We start from the raw sequence: 25,352 nt of genomic DNA on the forward strand, positions 1-25,352 counted from the left end.
CGCTCCCCCCCCCCCCCCATCTCTGAAACTGTAGGGTCTAAAGAAAAAGGGGTGGGGTAGGGAGCTCAAAATAAGATGAAACAGACGCCGACGAGAACTTGTAAAAAGATTTCCCTGTTTATGTTATGTATATTTTGTAATATTTTGAAGGCATTTTAGATTTATAGAAGTATTTTGAGTGCATAATCCTTTTATTTGTCCTGTCTGCAAGCTTTTCTCCCTCTGCTGTAACAATAAAACAGAGATGTACCCAGCTTAAATAACTTAGTTTCTACTTGTGTCTAACGTTTGGTTCCTATTGCCCAGATAATGTATGAAACTACGTGTATTTGTTTGGCAGAGCAGTTCTGCCAGCTTTAAGTGTGTGTGAGTGAATATCATTAGAAAAAAAAACGACCAGAAATAGAAATCGAAAGTTGAATTTATTTTAACTCCACGCTCCAGTTTCTTTCTTTCCTCACCCTCCTCACTTAGCTGGAGTGTTGGGAGATTAGGATGAAGAGGAATTGTAACCACCGCCCCTCCCCTTCCACCCGGTTTACGAGCGCAACACTGCCAACTTTATGGATATGTCTCTTTTGTTTGTCCAGCAACTTTTTATATGACCAAAAAAATTGGAGGAATCGACATATTTCCTACAGGAGTGTTAGGGATATGTTGGAACTTAGAGCTCATAATCGCGTGTTTGGCGCACAACTGGACTGAACGACCCATTCCCATATATATTCTCACAAACTCTTAAAGTTAACCCCACCAAAGAGGCTTTCAGTGAAATAAAACCACTCCTTACAATGCACACTAACGTTGAACCCCAGCTAGTCATCACTCTGCTTGCCTCAACTGCCATTTTCAGCCATCTCAAACAAGAACTGTAAGTAACTTGAATGTCATTTGGTGATAGTGGGACACAACACTTAAGAAATCTTTGTTGGACGCCTAGGTAGATATAGGGTATGAGATTATCCGTACATAGGGGCTCAACAGAATATTAATTTATTCATAATATGCCCACCAGATGGTGTAATTAGGATACACTTCCAAAATTCTGCAGTTTTCAGGCCTATGTAAAGAATTAGGTTAATGGGTGAAGTCCAGGCCTTACATGAAGAGCTGAGATTATAGACCATTCTGCAAGGTTATGCAGTACCACTGCTATAAATATGTCATGGAAAAAGGTGTACAGTCTCACATATTTTCGTATTCAGAACATGAACTTAAACATAAGTAAATAATTCGGTGTATATTTCTTGCAGTGCACTAACTTTCATGTACCAATTAAGAAGTTGTAGTAAGTACAAAAAAAGTGTTGCAGAATACACTATAGAACAGGTTTTTATTATTTCTGTGTAATTTATTTAAGAGCATGCCAGATGAACAATGGGGAATTACCTTTCCAAAGAAGATGTTTCTTCTTACATAGTCACAAACTTGTGTGTGAGGGGGAAACCACATTTGACATTGTTATGTTACTTTGATGATAATACTTTCAGACTGAGTTGTGTGAATAAAGTAGCTTTGCTGATTCAATTTATCCCTCATATGTAAGACTGAGTATATCAACATAGTGGTTGTCATTTTTGCTTCATATTTCAGAATTACTGATCCTTATATTTGCCAGAGAATTATTTCACAAGAGATTTTTGTCTCAGTCCATGTAGTCAAATTTCCAGATAATAGTGCGTGAACTTATGTCATGAGAGCTTTCTCCCACACCATTTCCATATCAGTCATAATCACTATATCATTTCTTGTCTGACACCGAGTAATCTCTGCAAGTGATTCAGTTATGAACAAGTAATTCAAACTAAATCTGAAAAGTTAGGAATTATGCAACTTAAAAACCTACACTGATCCCAAAGTCCTTTTTCAGGATTTCTCTTGTCTTCTTCTTAATCCTTACCCTAATATTTTACTTCGGAAATCCCTGTCTTCATGCCCCTTATCTGCAGATTCTTTCCAGTTCTCCCTATATACAGTAATCTCTTCTCACATATTCCATTCTATTAATCTTGCATAATATTCCCATAATGCTAATCTCTACACATCTAAGATTCTGTTATTGGTCATCTTTGCTTGTTTATAGTTCTCAATCTGTATTTCAGGAAAGCCAGATGGTCTACAAAACTGCACAATATTAAACCAAACAGCAGAATCACTGCATGTAGAATGTACAGATGGTTTTGACGGTGGACTACCTCAGGAATTTATTATGGAAGTTTACGACGCAGTGACCCAGAATCTCGTCACCAATGTGACCTCAAGAGTGCCAGTGTTTACAGTCAATGGACTGGAGTCTGGTCTTGGTTTTGATATATCCCTGTATGCAGCCAATGCAAAGGGGCATAGTGATCCAGTGCCTCTCCATGCTTACACATCAAAAGCAGCAGAGAAGCACACAGGTGAGTTTGTATGCAGACTGCATGTAACTTTTAGCCTGATAATAGATTTATTAATTAATAGCCTATTTAACAATGTTTTTTTTCAACTGCACAGGTTGTGTAAGTTGAATGAGATAAGATGTTTTTGAATTGTATGTGAGAATTTTAAAGGAGTCAGTAGTAGCCTATCTGAGAGCACAGTCCCATGCATATGCTTCAGAGACTAGGACAGCCGTGAACACCCACTTAGGATAATGGATAACCTGACCAAGATTTGAAGTAGGTATGTTACAAATACAAGTGTAGATTTTATCATTGAAAATCAATATATATCTATTGTGCAATCATCAATTCTGAGGAAATAGCATAGGCTGGGTAAGTGTTGTGCCTGTTCACAACTTTAAAATGTATATTGTTTAATGAGCGGTAGATGGAAGTAACTCTGGATCATGCCTGCAGTTGGCTTTCTTGTTATACAAACCGCAAAAATTACGTTTCACAAACAACAAGGAAACCACTCATTTCAATCCACATTGTAGTCCCCATTTTACACACTTTTCCGACACTGCATTGATACCTAGATGACTCAAAAGAAGATGTTTTATGGTTGGCATTCAAGGCATTGTATTGCCATTTTGACCTGTTCATCTGACTAGAAATGATGTCCTTTTATTGTGTCTTTTAGTGGCTATGAAAGGTGATAATCACATGGAGGGGGAATGAGCCAACATTCTATGACAAATTTCAGCAGGTTCCATTCTTTCTGAATTCAAAACTGGGTTACAGATTGCATCTCTACCTTGGTGTATGAAGACTTGAACTCCAAGTTCTTCCACCACAGAGTTAGTTTATTGTCTGGCTAGTTGGTTAGTTAACTAATTAGCTAGCTAGATTGTCCTACTAATTAAGACACAGTAAGGCATATGGAAAAAGAATGTTCTGTAATATTTGCTACTGTTACAGAGAATGTAAGATAAAGTTTAAGTGAGGAATGTTTCTTAGAACTACAGGCTTTAAAAATTCTTCAGATAACTGGAAACGGGAATCTACACTTTGACATTTCTCACATCTGGAAACCAACATGTTACTGAAGTAATTTATTGTAGCTGATAAATATCTAGTGAGAACATTAAATAGATCTCAGTTATTAAATTTTATATTTAGATTTACTGTCAAAATTTACTTCTTTTTTTCTCAAATGAAGATTCAGAAAATGTCCCTAAGTGTTCAATAACAGAAGCTGAGGAAGAATTCTGCCAACCACATCATTTAACATTACAATGTTGCTGACACTGGAATTATTATATGTACCCATAGCACTCTTATAAATTTCTGTCAAATATCAGACATAAACTGCAAAGTCAGGTGGATAACATGGCTTGGTGAACTAAAACCTTCCAAATTGTACCAGTAAACTAGTATCACAGACTTCTGCCTGGTGTTCTAGAGGAACACAGTTTGGATCTTGGCTCAGCTGCCAGTTGTCCTGATAAGAATGTGTTCATTATTGCCTTTAATTCTCCAAGTAAATACCCAGATAATACCTTCAAATACACCCCAACTGCCTCCTCTCAAATTCTTTTTACGCACAGTAGGCTCATCCAAAGAGATGGTACCAAGGAGCCCTCACCTCAGCTCACAGTCAACACTACCACCAACTGACATAGAAGTTGTAACACCACTGACATCTGTCAAATAAATCCAGACCTCTTGGTGACAAACTACAGTAGTGTTTATGGACATTATCCATCATCTTGTTTTTATTTAAAACACACAGCATTTCAGAAACTGCATTCTGTATTTGTCTTCACATGAAACCTACTCAGTTGGGCCCAACTGTGTGGCTTCACCTGAAGACAGACAGAATTCATTCTGTGAAACATTGTGTTTTGAATAAAAACAGGATTATGGATAATGTCCAGAAACACAACAATTTTATATTTAGTATATCATTGTCAGGAACTTTAGATCTTATTTATAGTAGTCATGTCAGTTCACCTGATGCAAAATCAATAGAAGGAAATGTAATCATAGCAGTGCTATAATCTGAGAATAAAATATGAATTAATGATTATGAACTATTTTTCTAAACCTACTTTCCCAGATATAAAAGCACAATAGACCACTGTAGGTTGCAGTGCAAGGGCCAAGAAGGCCCACCCTTTATATATTCATTATGCATTCATTCCCAGATATAAAATATTTCACAGACATCATCAATTGTGATATTTAAAAGAGGTAAAAATGTATGGATGCATGCATGAGTGCATGAAAGAGAGAGTAGAGAGAGCAAGTTAAGCAACAGCATTTAGTTTGGCCCCTTTTACCAATTCATTTTGAAAATCTCCAATTCAGATATACATATTACATTTTGTAACATAAAGTTTGTGTCAGACATGCAGGAATTCAAGGCTGCAAAAGAGATCCATTAAAAATATTCCACCACATTTATGAACATGTGTTATGTTTATGAATTATATTTATGTAGCAAGAAACTCAGTTGACATTTGCATTTTAAATCCTTTGACTGTAAAAGTTAAATTCTAGGTATGTGATGGTTTGTGAACCATGGCACAGTATCTGCGCAACATCCACTATCTTTACAAATCTCATTCACTATGGAACATTATCATCATTGCTCAGTGTACCTGTCTGCTGTTCTCCACATATATTTCCAAAAAGGAACACATGATTTTAGGCCTCCCCTTCAATTTTAAATAAAAATTCTGAGTATTCTGACATTCTTCTGCAGCTTTCCTTATATAGGATTACACTTTCTCATATCAGATTACATTTTCTATACAAGATTACAATTCCTTATATGGGATCACATTTCTTACATGGGATTATAATTTCTTTCATGCATTTTATACTTCATAGTTTTCCAAACATAGAATTATCTTCTTTATTTGAAAGTTTGTAAACATAATAGGAATTTAAATAACTATGTATCCACATGTTTGCATACTTCAGCACTTACTGCCTTTAAACAACTCCACATAACAGTGTAAAATAAATGAATCTGATGTCTATGTGCCAACTTCCCTTGACTGATCTAATTTAGGCTTATATGCGAGATATTATTTGCTAAAGTAAATGACACCTACCACACTTTGCAAGGAAAGTTCTTAAAGTCACCATAAATGTAGTTTTATTCTAAAAATAATATCTACTCTCCTCAACCTCAGAAATAAATCTTTCAATAATCATGCTCCATCACAATAGCTAGTCACAATTAACGTATTAAAAATCGCTCTTCTTACTTGGGGGATAATTTTTAAAAATATGTTGTATGTTCTCACTATGGTTTAGAAAGATATAATGGTTTTGAAATAAAATATTTGGCAGTAAATTCTGTTTTGAAAGTGTCACAGAATTCATGAATCATAATTCTCAATTACCAGTGTCTATTGAATACTACACACAGTCTAACATAGTTAGATGCTGTGTTACTGAGCCAGAAAGAGTTCAGTGTTGAACTTTTCAAAATCAGGTTGGTCAGATAAACCGCAGCCTCCTGAGAAATGCACGATCATACACCAGACAGTCAGTTCGCTGAGAGTAGGTTGCTACACTCCCCCTGAGGTTCTTCACCATGATCACCCTGATGATGTCCCCACAACCTATGTGCTGCAAGTGTTCGACGCAGATACAAGGCATCTGGTAGCCAGTGCCACGTCTCTGACAGCAGGGATGCTGGAGATAACAGATCTGCCCACCAACCACAGGGGTCTCATGTTATCTGTTCGCACAGTGACAGCTCATGCCATGAGTGATGCTGTGTCCATCTACGCAATATTGCCCAAACAACAAGATCACCGTGGTGGTAAGACAGGATTTTCTTGTGTAGGTAAAGGGGAATGGAACTAACCTCAGTTACATAGTGTCTATGTTGGTCCCTTTATACAGAACTGAACTGAAAATGCAACCCTGCTTTCAACAGAGCATAGGTTTTGGTATAATCCAGCTAAACAAAGTTTATTAAGCATTGTACATCTGAATAGCAGAACTGACATTCCATTTAGGATTTTAGATTATTGTCTTCTGGGATGTATCACCATACAGTCTGGTAGATACCTATAAATGTTTTGGTGGAAGCTCCATCCATAAGAGTACACTGAAACACTGGTAACTATCTACAAGGTTACACAGCATCACCTCTCAGAAGACAACAGTAGTCACCTTCATAGTTATTTCCATCAGAACCTCAAATCTCATGTTGAGATTCAAGCTTAATCGCTTAATCGTTCATATTGTGGTTTTCTAGACTGACACCATATAGCCTGGTCGGTGATCACATACCACTTACAAGACTACATGGTGCCATAAGCCATAGGATGGCATTATGACATTCCAATTAGCAATGTTCCACTGAAACACCTAATGATGCTCTTTATATAATCACACAAGTCACAAATATCAAGAAACTGGAAATGTTATTTGTAACATCAGTTCTGTGTAAATTATAAATGCTGTACACAGACGGTTGTAGTTCATGTATTGTCTGTTTCTACTATTAGGAGAACAAGTACAGCACTTATGTTACACCTCTGCATATTATTCTTAAGTTTCACAGAAATTGTTATGAAAATTGTACTTTGGGTCTGCTATGCTGCAAACAGTATATTGTCCAAGTTTTTAAACATTAACTCAAATGCTGACAAATGGTATTTTGCACCCTTAATAAAGCCGTCAGAAAATTGAATGTAGTAACCTTATTTCAATTTCATATGTCTTTTGAAATTTATGCCATGTTCAAAATGTAGTAAAGCAGTTGAATATTCCCATCAACATGTAAAATTAATCTTTTTCTTTGTCATGAATTTGAACCTACTGACCAATTGATGCATATGAGCGTTATCTCATTGACCTAGTTTCTGAGTGCACAACATTATATCCCAGAAGACAAAACTCTTCATAACCAACACTGTGATAACTTCAAATCTTACCTTTACAGAGACTGTTTTGTGACCATAGTCTGCTCTGTAGATCTCTTGTTCTAATCACTGTTATCAAATTAATATTACATGTTTGTGGGAATTCTCAAAAGTACTATGATAGCATGGGAAAAATGCAAAAAGGTATAAGCATTTCCACCAGATACCAGAAATGTCCAGAAGGTCACATAAATTTAAACTGATAAGATATCACAATTTTATGACAGCTTCCAAAAGTGTCAGAAGTACTGCAGCAGAATTTGAAGTTTAATAATAAGATGACAATATTTATTGCAGCCTTCCATACCCTGAAACAATTTGCACAACAAATTGCTGGTAATTTGAGAAGAAAAGAGCATTCTTGACACTGTCAATTTCTTCCATCTAACATGGGAATTTGAATAACTTTGGAACAGGATTTACTGATATATCTTAACAACTAACTTTAGCGTTTGTTAGAGTCGTGCTTAATGAGTTTTAAAACAGTCTGTGTTACTAACTTTCGGTGTTGGTTTGACTAATTATGGAATGACTCAAATTATTTATTCATAGTTTTACTTGTTCTTCTAGTAATTTATAATATTATGGTCATGTTGGTTTTGACAAAAAAACGCTGGCATGTAGACAGTGAAAAAAGAATGACAAACATTACAACAGTAAAGATGGTACTTCTCAAAAATATGCCTAGATGGACTACATTGAAAGACAAAATTATTAATATACAGATTATAAATGAATTAGATATATTTAGTTCAAATCATAAAATTAGAATTAATTGAAATAACTTGACACACCATGTAAAGAGGATGGAAAGTCATATATCTAGATAAATAATTAATTATATGCGTTGAAGAAGTCTCACTGGATTCCTGAAAGTGTGGAAGAAGGATCAGTCTATTTCATAGGCATATGGAACAGACATGAATACCCAGACTTATGACAATCATGATAACCATTGTGACAATTTAATAAAAATATGCTGAATGGCGTTATACATATTATCATACTCTATTTTTTTTTCATATGTAGTTTCTTAGTGATGCTGTCAGAAACTCACACAGGATAGCATCAGATGATAGGATTTCTTGAACAGTTAGTTCTAAAGGCTGTAGAAGGAAGCAGCTGTAACCGAATTGAGATTTCTGAGACAGTAAATTATGGTCACAAGTCCCAAGGGACTCAGACCCAAGAAAGACTGCACTGGCAAGGGCCAGCAGCATATACAAAATACAGACCCGTCCTCTCGTCAGAGAGAGTGCCCCACAAAAACAAGACTGTAACTGTCAAACAGTAACAAATATCTGGTTATGAGCCCCAGATGGGGCTCGAAACCAAGACTTACTGACTGACTGGCCGTCAGTCGCAAGGTGACTTTGACTTTGAGTTGACTTGACAAATGACAGACCCGACCTCTCATCAGAGAGGGCGTCCCAAATGAACAGGACAGTAACTTTCATATAAGAAGAAAAAAAGAAGAAAAAAAACTAGTCATGAGCCCCAGTCGGGGCTCAACACCAAGACAGACAGACTGACAGACCGTCAGTTGCAATGTGACTTGGACTTGGACTGGACCAAGTTAAACTTGGCGGCAGTGAAACATATGACTGTTCAAGTGACTAGACTGCCATTGTAGCAGAAGCTACTAGAAGTTGGGTAAAATCTGCTGTACTGAGGCTGGACCGACAGAGGCCCGGTATATATTTTATATACATTTTTAACACATTTAACATGTAAAATGTAAACATCTTTTACATTATGAGAAATGACTGGGCTCGACACCAAGACTGACTGACCACTAGTCACAATGTGACTTTGACTTTGAACCGAGAGAGTGACAGAATTAGTTCAAGGGCAGTTATAAGTCAGTCATAAGCTGGAGAAGTTAGTCTAGAAGAATTTTTAGTTCTGAGGTTCAAGAGTGGCTGAAGACGAAATAGTAAGAAGACTTCATAGTGAGTTGAAGTGCTACTTTCTGTGTTGAGATCTGTTGCCAGGAGACAACTGGTGACAACTGGGAATCCCATTGCATGTGCAACAGTGAATTGGAAAGTGTGTAAATCAGTGATAGTACTGAATTTAAGTGTGATTAAACTAACTTGTAACCAAGGTGCTAATAAATCTAGTCATCTAAACTAGAACCCCTTATTTTCATCAAGCATATCACCCAACATGTGACAATAATTTATAGTTATCTTGTCTCCATAATGGTAACCTTGGTGGATCATATGATAGTATATCTTCTTAGGGAAACCAGTATTTAAATCTGTGAATTTACTGGACTGACTTTTTTTATTCTCCTGTTTGTGTAATTTTTATGCCACTTTCTTTTTTATACAACCTGCCTAACAGTAAACTTTTAGTCAATCATTTATCTTAATTTCCTTTTACATGTTCCACGCTTTTGTCATACCATTATGCAGTTTGCCAAGTGCTTAATCCTATTTTAGCTATACTGGCTTTAACAAAAGCTTTTTAACTTGAACTTTGACCAGGTACAAATAGCCAAAGCTACTGATGTGACTTTAAACCAACACACTCTCTCTCTCTCTCTCTCTCTCTCGTGCATGCTTGCGTGCACGCGCGCACACACACACAGATGAGGATATGTGCACGCACACACACACACACACACACACACACAAACCTCTTTCCCAACTCCACAACTTCTTATTCACATTCCATCTTGCAATTATATCTGTGTAGTCCAAGCATTCCACACATTTAACACATAAATCATCTTTGAAGTCTATGCATATCAATTGAACATAAACCTGCTTTCAGTCCTTATGTTAGTTTCTTTACATTACAGCTGCAACACCTGCAATTCTGCACATTACACCAATCCTAGGGGTTCTCATTGGTGTTGTCACTGCACTAGTGCTTGTAGCTGTCATCATAGTGGTAGTGATGCGGCTCCGAGGTCACGGGGATGAAGATGTGAAAGAGCACGAAGATGGTAGTGGTAACAGTGGGAGAAGAGCAACACCACCTGGAGGTGACAAAGCCAGCTCTATTCCGCTCAACAAGGACACAGATGAAAGCATGGATAGTATGGATGAAAAAAATCCTGACATCATTCCTCAGAACAGTGGTATGTTGAAAGTTTTAGTTATTTGACACAATATTAAATATTATTTATAACCATTATCAAGTTTGAAAAATAATGTTGACTTTCTTGCATGAAGCAAAATGATTCTATGAGGTAGTAAGCAGAAGAATTCAAGTAAATGCAGACATTCTCTCATAGCACCACAATTGAGCACACCAACCTTCATTAGGGGCTGTAGAGGTTTCATGTGAAAAATTACTGCTCAGTGCCTTCAAAAATGGAAATCTAAGAATGCATGGAGTCTTCCAATTGTGTCCCACAAACATTTGTAGGAACAGTTATACCCCAATTTGAAATTCTGTGATCAAATAATATGCAGCCAGTATTAAGAACAGAGATATAATAAATTTAAACCTTCCTTGTTTTGTTCTTATTTTTATGTGTTCAGCATAATCTAGCCATTAAAATTGTTGAGTTGTGTCAGAAGGCTTATTGTATTATTTACAAATTTAATGGATTTCGAAGGTTACATGACGTTAATTTACAGCTGTTGTTGGGTACCAGTTAGTTAACTATTTTATATACTTACACTTATACCATTGTGCATCAAACATAATTGTCCTCACCAGGTAAATAGGTAACTAAGAAGAAGATTTACAGACTGGAATGATTGAAAAAATACTCCATACTTCAGAGGTTCTTCTACCTTCTCCATCTTCAGTGTAGAAGTAATGAAATGAGAAAAATGAAAACTGATATTCAGTTAAAGGTGTAAAATGTGCTCTGCTGGACACTGAAGGACAAAGTATTTTCAGAATGTTCAAATATGTTTCTGTAAACCACTCTGAAAATCTGAAATTAAAAATTTAAGAGCAATGCAATTCTGCAATAACAGGTGACTTACAGTGTAAATAATCTGTATTAACAGCAGATTGCTATTTACTATTTGAGCAAAATATATTATTTATATTTGAAATCATCATCATTCATTGTACGAGGGTTGGAACTTTAATAGTGGCAACTATTTATAACTGATACAAAATAGATGCATGTTTCGAAGTTTTACTGTCCTTCACTGTAGTCACCAGCATTGTGTACAACCCGTTGCCAGCGATGTGGAAGTTGTAGGATTCCTTTAGCAGCGCCTGTTGTGTTGATAGCTCCAATGGAGCGGTCTACTGTCTGAAGAATCTCCGGAACAGTTCTGAAGCGAATGCCACGAAGTGGTTCCTTCATCTTAGGAATCAAGTCGAAGTCACAAGGGCTTAAGTCCGGGGAGTATGGTGGATGGTACAGCACTTCCCAGCCCCATCGATCGAACAAATCAGCCACAGCTTGCCATTTCTGCATTTCCGTCAAATCATGCGGAACCCATCATGATGCAATTTTTCTCATGCCCAGTTGTTCCTTCAGAATGTGAAGCACAGTTGTATGCGCTAATCCTGTCTCTCAGGCCAGCTCACGAATTGTATGGCGTCGATCACTCTTCAGTAACACAGAAAGAGCATCCACTTCTTCTTCACTGACACTAGGACGACCTGGCCGACGCATGTCTACCACATTTTGGCGTCCCTCGTTGAAGGCTTTTGCCCACCTTGCCACTGTTCTGTAAGACAATGCAGATATCCCGCAAGCCTCTTAAAGACCTTAATGACACTGTCGTGCTGTACGGCCTCTGGCACATTCAATCTTTATCCAACTCCGTTATTCCCTTTTCGAAAACATCGTGACAAAACTACATTAGACCGCCAGCTAACATGAGGCTCTGTTCTTCTCGTCACTGCGCATGCACGTGATGTGGGAAGGGAGAGTCCATTTGCTCTGAGGTAAGGTAGGTATGTAACTAATGTGTGGTGTGGTATAAGTGACATTATTCAGTTCCATTGCATGGCGCCTCTACAGCAGTGTTGCCACTATTAAAGTTCCAACCCTCGTAGATGCATCACAAAAGTTTATGATGTCCTGGTACTGCAGTTACCCATTAACTTCAGAAAAGTTGTACTTTAATAACTGTAAGTAATAAGTTATATTTCTTGGTTGGTTTTTAGAACATCCTGATAAAAGAAGTCCTGGATATTACATATAACATATCTGCAACATGTATTCATATGTTGATGCAGGAAACATGCTCCATTTTCTAGATACAGATTATCAAGATCCAGATGAAAAAGCATTTGAGAAGCTAAATAATGCTCCAAACAGGATCTATGCTAATATGACATCACGGCTACAGTCATCACCAAATAATGGCATGTATGAGAACACCAACAACATCATGAACATCCCCAAAACTGTAAGTGTGATGACTTTTCTTTTTGGCCTTCATATTATCAGTGTATGTTATGTAAAGAGACTACTTCTATTTCATTAATGGAGAACATTGATGTTCTGACCCACTAAACAAAATCACTTCAAGTAGTACTTTATTTATACATATTTATTAGCATGGTGGACTAGATCTTACATCCTGTGTCAGAGATTTAAGTGGCAAGGCCCAGCCATTGCAGAATTTTAAATTCTCATTTCATCTAATGACACTGCAAGCAAATTCAAAACTCTGTGGATGTAGAAAATACTTGTACTAGATCCACAATGTGATTTAAAGCACATAAGAAACAACAGGTCCATTCTGCAAGTCCTTATCCTTAATTATATATCATCATCGTCATCATTTCCATCATTGTCGTCATCATCATCATCATCATCAAGGGAGAACTGAATCTGCCCATTGGGTGCTGACAGTAATATAAAATGCATTCAAACAATCCTAAGGCCTGGCAAAGGTAAGCATATGTTATTAGAACCATTTGACAAAATAATGAGGCCATATTTTGTGAATACTCACTGCCCTAACAAACGTGGCAAACTTCAGATACCAGAGGCATAGTTATCTAAATATTCCTGATGTGCTGGACAGCAGTTGTCAATCATTCATGCTCTATCATATATCTTTTGCAAGGAAGAAATGAAAATTAAAGACCCAAATTTGTAAGCAGCTCAAGTTATTAACAATCTGTTCACAAGTGTATATAATTAAGTAGCATTCTCATAGTCTTTTGTAGGATTAAGTAGATAACTTTAACATAGAAGGGGATAGCTTTTCATTCACCAGTCTTGGGAAATTTTGTGAGGAGTATTTAACATTCTGGATGGACAGGTAGGACAGGTAGAGTGAATAAAACATGTCAGAATCCACTTAAACAGTATATTCTCAGAACAACATTTCTCATTGATTTCAGAATGATGAAATCACGTATGCAGAACTGTCGCCAATGTATGGCACATCAACTCTCAGACGTCAGCAGTCACACCAAGAACCAACGGTCTATGCGCAGATTGATGTGAGCAAGAAATTGGCCCCAGTCACAACTTCAGCTCCAGAAGGCTGTCATCCCTCAGCACTTCCCCTGCTGCACCATCCCCATCTGACTGCATACCAGCAGCCCCTTCATGTCCTGCAGCAACGCCCCCCCAGGCCTTGTGATGAGCCCCTCCCTGATCAGCAGGCTGATGTCGAGACGCCTCTCATCTCTCGCACAACATCGACACCACACAGAGAAAGCACGGTATAAAGTCATGATGCATCCTACCCTACTCCCAATAAAGTGTTACCACTAGGCTGCTGTAGAGTGTTAAAGTGTACCTGTAGAAATACTGCATCTTGTTGTAGCTTAGTTTACATATTGTTTCCTGATTAACAAAGTGCCAATGCATCATGTCATGGTTGGTGTGAGTGATTGGAATTGTGCCCATTTGCTTGGTGCTTCCTGCCTGCGGTGGGTTCAGGGTGCAGAATATTGACCAATAATTTGCTCCAAATGAAGCCTCCAAAATTAAAAGCAGAGAACTTTCTCCAGTTATGATTTCATCAAATTATACTTCTTCTCTACCACTACAAGTTACAGATGAAAGTAAGTTGTATTTTTCATTACAATTTCTTTCTTGCATTATATTTCAGTTCTATATTTCATGATAATTGCATGCTGGTATTAACAGCCCAAGACTGAAATACTATTATAATGGTCGCAGATTGATGTAAGCTAGTGTGGATAAATGTGATGTCATGCATCATCACCAGCATGGCTTGCCAGCATTAAGTCAATGTCTATATTATTGTGAGTATTTGGATTATTTTTTTTTGTACTGGAAATATAAATACTGTATATAATCGCTGCGTTTAGGGTTTATGTCGCTGAGAATATTGAACTAGAAATTAAAGCCATAAGTGATACGCTTGTTGCCTTACAGGAAAATACATATGTTGAGATATGATTGACAACAGGCCAGGTATTTATAAATGATCATTTTATTATCTCTTTAGTTAAATGAAGGTTGCAGGATTCTAACAAGTATAAGATATATGTTAAGTTGTTCGTTAATGTATTGAAATATAATTACAATGGCTGGAAATCAAACTTGCAATTTGTCATTACTTACTCATGGAACTGAGCCCTTCTGGAGGAGCCAACAATTCTGCAGCTACTCAAGAATTTCCCAGCATTTTATGGAACCTGAAGGTTCATTACCGTGTTCACAAGAGCCCTCCACTGGTCCCTATCCTAAGCCAGATGAATCCAATCCATAACATCCCATCCTCTCTCTCTAAGATCCATTTTAATATTGTCCACCCACCTATGCCTTGGTCTTCCCAGTAGTCTCTTTCCTTCTGGCTTTCTCACCGATTTCCTATACGCATTCCTCGTCTCCCTAATTCGTGCTATATGCCCTGCCCACCTCATCCTCCTTGAGTTGATCATGGAGGATGATATTCCATCCCATTTTCTTTGCATATTTCTAGTGCCTAATTGACCTAATCCTTCCATCTGTACTATGGCCCTGGGGTTGACTCAGCTTCTAGTAGAAATGAGCATCAGGAATCTTCTTGGGGATAAAGGGTGTGTGAGCTGATGGTGTAGAAAATGTGGGAGCTTCAAGTTCTCATACCACTGTGGGCCTCCATGGCCTGTTACCGGGATAACTTTACCCTCTTTTTAACTTTACTCTGTCAGCATTCTTTAACAGGAATCAGCTCTACATTCAGTAATTCATATTAAGAAATATAATAATTAATGGGACCACGGGTGTTGAACCTTCACTCTCTGATATTAAAGGAAACATATGCCTATCTATTTCATTAGTGTTTTAGAAGTGAATGTTATGATCGTACAGTCTGAACAGGTTAATAATGACCAATTCTTGAATTTATTCACAAAATTCCAGTTTTAATTCTTACTGTTGTATGTTTTGTTTCCATAAAATGCAAGAAACTTTTTGACTAGCTGATTAATGGTTAACTTTTCAAGAAGGACTCTGTTTCATAGAATCAGCTGTGTATATTTAATAATTATATTCAGTATGGGATATTTTCTCATAACTGAGCTGTACATGTTGTCTGTAGAGATCAAATATTGATCCGGATAACTACACTTTTGTTATGACTGAATGCATAAGTTCTATAATATGTTTTATATTTATTTATCTCCATTTATATGAAAGGCAATTTCAGTATTGATATACAAAACAATTTCTGCATTGTTTGCTGTGGTAATAACTTATCACTAGCATATGCACGTATCTGATTTGGACCGCACTTAGCTCAGTGAATTTCCTGTAATTTCTAGGAACAGTATATGAAATCTGTGTACTTACATTTAAAAATGATAGTGTTAGAAAAAGACATATCTGAATTATTTTATTTCAGTATTAGATTCACACAGATTCATTTCCATTTTATTGAAATCACTCAATGTGTTGGAGTCGTTGGCATCATGTTTTTATTAGACTATTGGAAGCTTATCTCTTGCTAACAGTTTTTATGTCCTATGCAGCATTTATGGAAGCACACATCATTTGTAGAGATCTTAAGAATTTGAGAATGAGAATAGCCTAAGTTGTTAGCAATTCTCAGTTTCTATTATTTATTATAGAGAAAAGACTTTTTATATGCATTATGACCCACACTTATTATTGGTTCTGACTCTTTTACTGACATTCTCTTTGTATAGTTCAGGAACTTCTAGAAAATAAGTTCCTTCTGCTATAAATATTTCCTGATTAACTACATAGGATATCACCTGAAACAAGTGAATGGTACAGTATTTTGCCATCCATTAAGAAATTAATTCCCAAAGCATGTATAATATGTCGCTCAATATCCATGTTCTTACATTAATTTTTTTTAAATCACTTAGTGGGGAGTGGAGTCCAGCTGGGTCCACTCGGCATGGCAGCCACTGATTGGTCTATTGTAGCCTGCCCAGGGTGATTATGATGATTGAGAATTTGGTGGAATGAAGACTGGTAGGGGAAACCGAAGTACTCGGAGAAAACCCGCCCCAGTGCCACTTTGTCCACCACAAATCCCACTTGACCAGACCCAGGATCGAATCCAGGCCACTGTGGTGGGAAGCCAGCGACTAACAGCTTGAGCTATGGCACAGCCATGTTCTTACATTAATAATTATACATATTTCGTGTTACTTGAAGTCTTTTTATTAATTTAATCGTCTCTTTAGTGAAATACATTAATTGCATTTTGTGCCACCAGGTGGGACACCAGCATCCCATGTCAGAACCAGGAGGGCGAATTCCCACATCTCAAGGTCCCCGTGTGACAACTACAAGGTTCTGACTGTCTAATGCTGAAGTATGATGCACATTTCATCAGATCATGATGAATCAATTTGTACAGTAGTAAACCAGCCAGACCACAGTACAAGTGAAGGAAAGATGAATCTGAGAGCTGAGTTATATGGAGTATCACAAGAAAACAGAGAATTTCGCTATCTGAATTCTTCTTCAGTGGCCATCAGTCAATTTAATATGTACAAGTAATCTGTGTGTGTGTGCAGGGGACAGAAATGTTCAGTGTGTCACTCCAACTGAAGGCAAAAAATCTTGAATCGTTTTCTAGGCATATTCATTTGGAAGAGTAATATAGAAACATTGATTACTGAGCGTTATAATGGTCATGACCAGATTCGTTTTCTGCTTCTGATATCTCTAAGCAGGTTCAGAGAAGAAATTAAAACCTCAACTTCAGTTCATGTTGGCTGCTGATGTAACCAGTGTGTGAAACCGCTAAATCCAAAGGAATTTAAGACACTGAAATAAACAGTGAATTATGTAAACATTTTCTTATTCTAGTTTAATAAAACAAGGAAAATGACTTGCAGGGAAGGGATCTGAGTGATTTTTGTTTCTCAGAATTTAAAAGTGTCATACTCCAAGACTATAACTTTTTTAAGGAGGTTAACTATATAGAATATTATTCCATTTGTACTACAAGAAAACAGTGATATTTGTATCTGCAAAACCTCACTGTTGTTTGTATGCCGAGATGGGGTGCATTGTCAGTCTATTCTGAATTTTTTATATTCATCAAGCCAAATGAGTTTTGAAAGAGATCAAAATCTCATTTTTTTAAGTGTGATTGAGTATGAGTGATTTTAAATGAATGAGTGTCTGCAAGAGAAATGACTTACATAAAGCAAAGTAAATGCTTAAACAATCCATTTTCATAGGCATTTGTCTTAAAATTTTGTTTTTTTTTTTCTGAGGGAATGTGCAAAAAAGGTAGAAGAAGATTTATTTACAATATGAGTATTAAGTGGTAATATTCCAAGAAAAGTGGGGTTGAATTTATCCATATTAAGACATATACATGGCCACATTTATAAACATTTTAAGGTTTCTGATTTTTACACAAAAGCTTTATGACATGTAGAGTAAAGAGACAAAAGTAAAGGAAGACAATCATGATAAAATGACTGCAGGATAGACAAGAACTATTAACATAAGTATATATATTTAGGTTTAATTTCCCAACACTTTTACAGGCATTTTGTGTTTATGTTAATTATCTGTTATTTAATCAGTGTGAATTCAGTCACAGACAAGGTAACACAGTTCAGTTATTTTATGTACTCTTCTAGGCTATGACATATCTTACATAAATTACAGTTCTATAAAATTAAAATTCATAAACTCTGATTCTTTCCTGGGACTTAAAGGCACAGTCTGCTCATGAATGTCCAAAATTATATGAGGCTGTGATCATCATTGCTGTTTCATGGTTGTGAAAATAGGACACTTAGAATTGAAGTGGCAGAATGTGGTTATTGGCAGAAGTCACTAGGAATAGTTTAGTATATAAAAAAACAAAGTTAATGTAAGATAGAATTTAATATATGTTAAATTGATGGGGTAATAAAGTGTTGTCACTCTGGCTGAAAAAAACTATGTAACAAAATTCCTGGTAACCATATATCAGAAGTGTTAATGAAGTATGATACAGGAATTGAAAGATGATGACATAAAAGTAGGAAGAGTTGATATTGCAATTCTGATGAATTTGGAACTAGTCTAGCCCCTAACTTTGATGTTAATGGTCTTGCAGTTTACAGGATACAGATCACCCATCCCTACATAACATGCAAGTATTTTGATTTGTTTAGAATGTTTGCCACTTTGCTTATTACCAAGAGTTTTAATTATGAGATTTTGATATGGTTATAATAGTTCATAAACTAAGGACTAAATTACTTCAACATAATAATAGTATAGCATCTTTAGTTTTAAAAGCTTCATACCTGTAAAACATCTTAAATATTTAGGGAGACAACATTGGGTATATTTCTTCCTACTCTTATAACCCCATAGGTGATACTTTGAACATATGTCCCTGCAAACCTAGCAGTGGGCAGGGATCAACTTATAAATTGAAATTGAAAGAAAGTAAGTACTAGTAATCATACTGTGTTTGGGCATGTCTGAAAATTTCAGAAGTTTATACATAATTTAATAAATTATGTAAAACATGCTAATGTGCTCTTCAATGCTCTCTCAGTACTATAAGAGATCCTACATAACTAACTAATGTTTATTGGCTGTGCATTTCATTATTGTAATAGTAGCTCATGTATGCAGTCCAACCAGCCTCATGATGCGCCTTTTAAAATACTCATATAATTTTCCTTGGCACTACAGCCCCAGTGGGACTAGGCCTACCTCCATGAACTTCTCCATTCACTTCGGTTTTCCTAGATCTTACACATTCAGTAGGACTCTTTGGGTGGGTGATCAGCTCATTGCAAGGCCTCTACCTATACACAAACACAGAAAAACGCACACAAACAACCATGCCCTGAGTGGGATTCGAACCCACAATCCCGGCTTCCGAGTGAGCGAAGACAGTGCACGCCTTAGACCGCTCGGCTACCGTGACTGGCACTCATATAATTACCGTCTTGTTAAAATCTGCCTGCCAGTCCCCATATTACTGGAGAATTTAAAATTCTTATTCCCAGAATCTAATGGTTAAGTATATAATGGTATGAACTAAAGAATTCCACAATATAAAGAGGCATTCATATTATTTTCAAGCAAAGAATTTACTACATCCTTGCGCTTTCAAGGAGACATACTGTAGTCAAATTTTCAATAGCCTACAGCAATACCTTTTAATTAGAATATAGTCAGCTGTAGTATTCATGGCTGTTAAAAAGTGTTCCCATGTTAATGGATGAAGTCCTATTTAAGACAAAGTTAAACATAATTTTAAAATAATGTTCTTGATGGAACTGTTCTTTTAAGAGATAAGTCAGTTGTAATTTGGCCATGTAATCACAACACCCATATAGAATTGTACAATATGTTGCAGTCTTCTGTTCAAAAGATCATATAGTTACTACCTTTAAATTGATAAACATCATACTTCCCCAGTTATAGGAAGTAATTTTTTCATATTTTAGAATTTCTGAAATAAGGATGTCTTTTATATTTGATGACATTTAAGAATTAATGTCAAACGATCATACTGTATGACTACAGCACAAGGAAAATCTTCATATCTCTAATATTAATCATGGGTACTGTAAACACAAAGATTGCAACAATGTAGATTCCAAAATTATTTCAATGTATTTCTGTTATTAAAAATGTTGTTATATATGATAATATATAAAACACCTGATGGGGGCTTGGAGGCTGAAAATATCAAGTATTTTTAATACTATTGGTTACATTTTGCAATGAAAATAGATCAGTCAGAATTTACTGTTGCACCTATGGGCATTGTTTCATCTTAAACCTTCCTTAAAATAACACTCAGGAAGAGGAGTAGGGGATGGGTATTGTTGGCATTGTAAAATGTTCCGTTATCATCTTAGTGCACTGTTGGATGTACTTAGTGTTACATGTTGGTGTATTTTAATTCTTGCATGAAATTTCAAACCCAAAATACTGTAGACAAGTGCCACTTTACAATGTCTTGGAAATGGTTGTATTAGGATGAAGCATTAAAAGGAAACCAAGAGTCGGTCTTACAGTCAGTAGGATCTGTCTACATGAAAACCTATTGCTAAATAAAGGGTTTATTTTACAACCGATGGAGTATTAGAATGCAGGAAATATGGTACATTCAGTGACATTTCAAGCTACCTAAAGTGTTGGGAAAGAAATCTAAAATTTCTCAAATCATTTCATAAAAATTCATAAGTTGGGGGTTTTGTAGGTTTCATTGATTAAATGGTGATGAATTACCAGAATCAGGAGCTGAAGAGAGTGGATATTTCCAGGAAAGCTGGGATAATTGGTAATACTGAACATAACTGATCTGAGACAAGTTCACAGGTAAAATAATCAACTTTCATGACTAATAAATTATACATGTTAATTTCTTCTGAAGTAATGTTTAAAATGCAAATAGCTCTATAAGATATAATGCTGAACTTAGCCACATGAGTTTTAAAATTTGAAGTGAAATTTAAATCTGATTAATTGTGTGTATTCATTTTTAAAAATTATGGTATACAGAATTCATGAATAGCTTCTTGACTACCAGATTCTGTACCAGGATTGAACTCTCAGATAAACGTGACCTAAGATCTAAAATAAGGTCACAGGTGAATGTAAGAAAATATTATTCTGTTAACAAGAGATGCTTAAATAAAATTAGTTAATACTAATTCAGTAAAATACATTACCAACATTTAAGAAAATACTGGAGGATACTAGAAGTATTTGTAACTTATTTATATCTAAATTCTGTAACAAATTAAAATGAGTATATGAAAATAAAATCCTTCCAAATTTTGAAATTCATTTTCAAAAATATTTTAAATTTTACACATTGGTGTTATTTATAGGAGTTTCTTCCTTCTAATATGTAACACTGCAGCATATTCAACCCGTTTTCATAAGACATAGAAATAAAAATGTACACAAATCTATTATTAAAATTATAGAATGAATTAAAGTTGAATAGAAGTACACCTTTTTGGATTATGGGCGAATCACGTGGTAGTGTAGTTGTTTGAGACATTATGCTATAAGCCAGAAGGTCCCGGGATCAAATCCTGTTGAGGTGAATTTTTTTTTCAATTTACCAAATCCTTCCAGCCACACTATGGCCCTGGGGTCGACTTAGCCTCTAACAGAAATGAGTACCAGGAATATTCTTGGATGTAAAGGGTGGCCGGCACTTAAAGCTGACAACCTTACCACCATCTGTCTAGAAAATGTGGGAACCTCAATGTCTCACAACCCTATTGGCCTCCACGGCCTGTTACAGGGATACAGTTACTTTTTTTTTATATGTATGTGCACTCATTGTCACATTAGATTAATGGCATATTTCTTTCTATAAGGAAATCATTGGATGCAGTTATTACCAGTTTTCAAAACAGAAGAGTACTAGTGTATCTCAAGATAACTGACATTTTGAAACAAACCACGATTATCTGGATGTTCTGAAAATGGTCATTATGATAAAATATCAGGAGATTTATTGGATAGCCCCCAAATGTGGGATTTTATCTCTAAGCAGCAGAAGAAATAGGTAAAAACACGTAAATACATAACCTTTGAAGGGGTATAAAGCAATTCTTCTCCGTGAACAAGATATTGCATTCTCTTAGAATTCTGAACTGTGAATGTATAATATCATGTTTTTAAAAGGATAAAAATTTACTGCATCCTAAGCTGATTAATTTTGATTCTGGAACACATGCATTATCTTGAATTTTTGCTACTACTGGAGGCTTGATATCCTGTGTGAAATATACAAAATATGTTATACTTGTACAGGAGCTAAGAATCATTCAGATAATTAATGCATTTTAATATACACTTAATAATTTCCATATATTGTTTACCAATTTGCAGTAAACACCATTCTACCATTCACATTAACATTAAGCACTGAAACGATACTTAAATACGCATTCATTCTACTCTGTTGATGAATTCCTATTGTCTAGAAAATAACTTATGTATCTTTAAATAGCCTTGTGTGTAGTCACTGTGTATTCTTGGTTTCTCTTGTGTGAGAACTCCATTGGGTTTGTACATATGTTTTGTATTTATATGACATATTCTACATCCTACAGTCATTTTGACTAACTTTGGATCCATGGAATGCAATGTAATGTAATGTAAGCAGTTGAAGTCCACAGGTTTTAGCATGAAATTAGCATCCAAATTAATTTTGTCTGAATATCAAGACTGCTGCTCTTAATGCAGGGCCCTCCTTGAGACCCATTTATAATAACAGTTAGTGAACCACCAGAATGAATTTCAAAATTTTGTTTCCCAATTTTAAGGCTTCCGGAAAGTCACACTGAATCAAGCAAACAGCTAAAGTGATTAACTACAAAGTTTTATTTCTTCACTAGAAGTATTTGCCAGAATTGTTGGGTAAGTAAGTAAAGGTATCCTTGTAACAAGCCTTGGAGGCCCATAGAGTTGTGAGATGTTGAGGGTCCCACACTTTGTAGATAGTTGGCTCATAGATGGCGACAAGGTTGTCAGCCCTACAAGCCGGCCACCCTTTACCCCCAAGAATATTCCAAGAATATTTTTGGTACTCATTTCTGTTTTAAATAACAGGTGTATGATGTGATGAGTATACAAAACTATAATTTTGCCTGTGGTTCTGCATTGGTGTGAAACTTGGTCTCTGCCATTAAGGGAGGAACATAGACTGAAGGTGTTTGAGAACAGGGTATTGAGGAGAATATCTGGACCGAAGAAAGATGAAGTGACAGGAGCTTGGAGAAAACTGCATAATGAGGAGCTTCATAACTTGTACTCTTCTCTAAGTATAATTAGAATGATCAAGTCAAGGAGGGTGAAGTGGGCAGGGCATGTAGCACGAATTGGGGAGAAAAAGGAATGCCTATAGAAAGCCAGAAGGAAAGAGACCACTGGGAAGACCAAGGTGTAGGTGGGTGGACAATATTAAAATGGATCTTAAAGAGATAGGATGGGATGGGATGGATTGGATTGATCTGGCTCGGGATAGGGACCAGTGGAGGGCTCTTGTGAACACGGTAATGAACCTTTGGGTTCCATAAAATGCTGGGATTTTCTTGAGTAGCTGCAGAATTGGCAGCTCCTCCAGAAGGGCTCAGCTCCACGAGTGAGTGAGTAAGTAAGTAAGTAAGTACTCATTTCTGTTAGAGGCTGAGTCGACCCCAGGGCCATAGTGTGGCTGGTAGGATTAGGTCAAGTGAAAGAAATCCAATGACCTCATCGGGACTTGAACCTGCAACCTTCCGGCTTGTAGCATAGTGCCTCAACCAACTACGCTACCATGTGTCCCATCCAGAATTGTTGGGTAGAGTGATTAACATAATTACACTATCTAAATCCACTCAAAATATACTGAACCACTGCCTTATGTGTGTCTTCATACAGAGTAGTTTTTGATATTTATTACCTCTGGTCTCATTTGCACATATACTATAGGAACATATACATATGTATGAATTCAATTTACTGTAGAAAAATTAGTTGGAAGAGACAATATTAATTGTACATTTACTACTTGTGATCTAAATGATACATATGGACAACACTGACAGATGAGACTTTGCACATAACATTATACGGCCATAATTCAGCTTCCATACTTCACAGTTTTGTTCTTATTTGTAATTGAAATATAAAAGTATGATTCACTCAGGAGAAAAGAAACACAGTTTATTACATATGAAATTTACTTCTTGCTGGTCATTAAAATTCAAAACTTTGGAATATATGTATGTATCGGATGATTGATTCTAATTATATTTTATCAGTTTCCAGTGATTATATTCAGATTTTACCCCACTCAGTCTTTAATAGGGAAATCGGTACATTCCATTAAACTTGTAAGCAAGTAACATATGTTTACTTTGGAGGATGATGCAGCATCTTTTCAATTGTGTGTTGGTTGTACATGTGAAGCAACTAAGTAGTTCTCCATTCTCCAGGGTATACATATATGTACACTGAAATTTTATTAAATAGGTTGTAAGTGATACCTGCTTTGCACATTCCTACATTAAGTGGCATTTTAATTCACTTCTTTGTCAAAATCCTGTGAACATTTTTGAATGTTTATTGTTTTTTAATATGAACTTTAAAAAGTGCATTACATTTAGTAAATCAGTCCTGATCTGTAAATATTAATCATGTTGCAATTTTTGCTGTATATGTCAAATAAATATCTTTCTTTACAAAAGATATGGCATGAGTTATGTCAGTGCACCTCTCTATAGAACATCTCTCTTTCGTCCAGCTATTCCCCTCAAGACCATGTTTCCAGATATGTTTCATCTTCATTCATTCTCCAAAGAGAGAGAGGGAGAATTTGCATTCTTATAAAACAACGAATAAATGTAAGTTTTATTTATTTCAGTTTTTAGCCTTATAAAAACAAAATGTATGTGTTTTATTTTGTGTATTTCAAGACACTTTGATGCTGAAGCCATCAGTTTTAAATTCTACTCTTTCTACTTAAACATACAAGGGATGGACAAAAATATGGAAACACTCAACAAAAAACACATTGCCATGGCTAATATGGTGTAGGACAACCTCTGGCTTGCAGTCTCCTTGGAATGGATAAATAGAGGTCCTGTATGATTTGCAAGGGAATCTTGTACCATTCTTCCTGAAAAACATGGTAAGTTCTGTTATCGATGATGGAGGTGGATAGCGCGC

General features: G+C 36.1%; 1 protein-coding gene across 2 annotated transcripts in view; it reads left to right on the plus strand.

Moving 5' to 3' along the window:
- LOC111868699 (hemicentin-1) overlaps positions 1–19,404 on the plus strand; it is a 336,801-nt gene extending 317,397 nt beyond the window's left edge. The window contains exons 8-13 of one of the 2 annotated variants that reach the window (XM_023859591.2): positions 2,103–2,399; positions 5,872–6,204; positions 10,125–10,406; positions 12,506–12,657; positions 13,604–13,930; positions 16,912–19,404. In XM_023859591.2, coding sequence (XP_023715359.1) covers positions 2,103–2,399; positions 5,872–6,204; positions 10,125–10,406; positions 12,506–12,657; positions 13,604–13,930; positions 16,912–16,995 — 1,475 coding nt within the window. In that variant the 3' untranslated portion in view covers positions 16,996–19,404. The remainder of the gene's footprint in view (positions 1–2,102; positions 2,400–5,871; positions 6,205–10,124; positions 10,407–12,505; positions 12,658–13,603; positions 13,931–16,911) is intronic. The other variant, XM_023859592.2, reaches the window with a different exon arrangement.
- The last annotated feature ends 5,948 nt before the right edge of the window (positions 19,405–25,352 follow it).

This window comes from Cryptotermes secundus, unplaced genomic scaffold, assembly GCF_002891405.2.
Source record: "Cryptotermes secundus unplaced genomic scaffold, Csec_1.0 scaffold1184, whole genome shotgun sequence".
Classification (NCBI taxonomy): Eukaryota; Metazoa; Arthropoda; class Insecta; order Blattodea; family Kalotermitidae; genus Cryptotermes; species Cryptotermes secundus.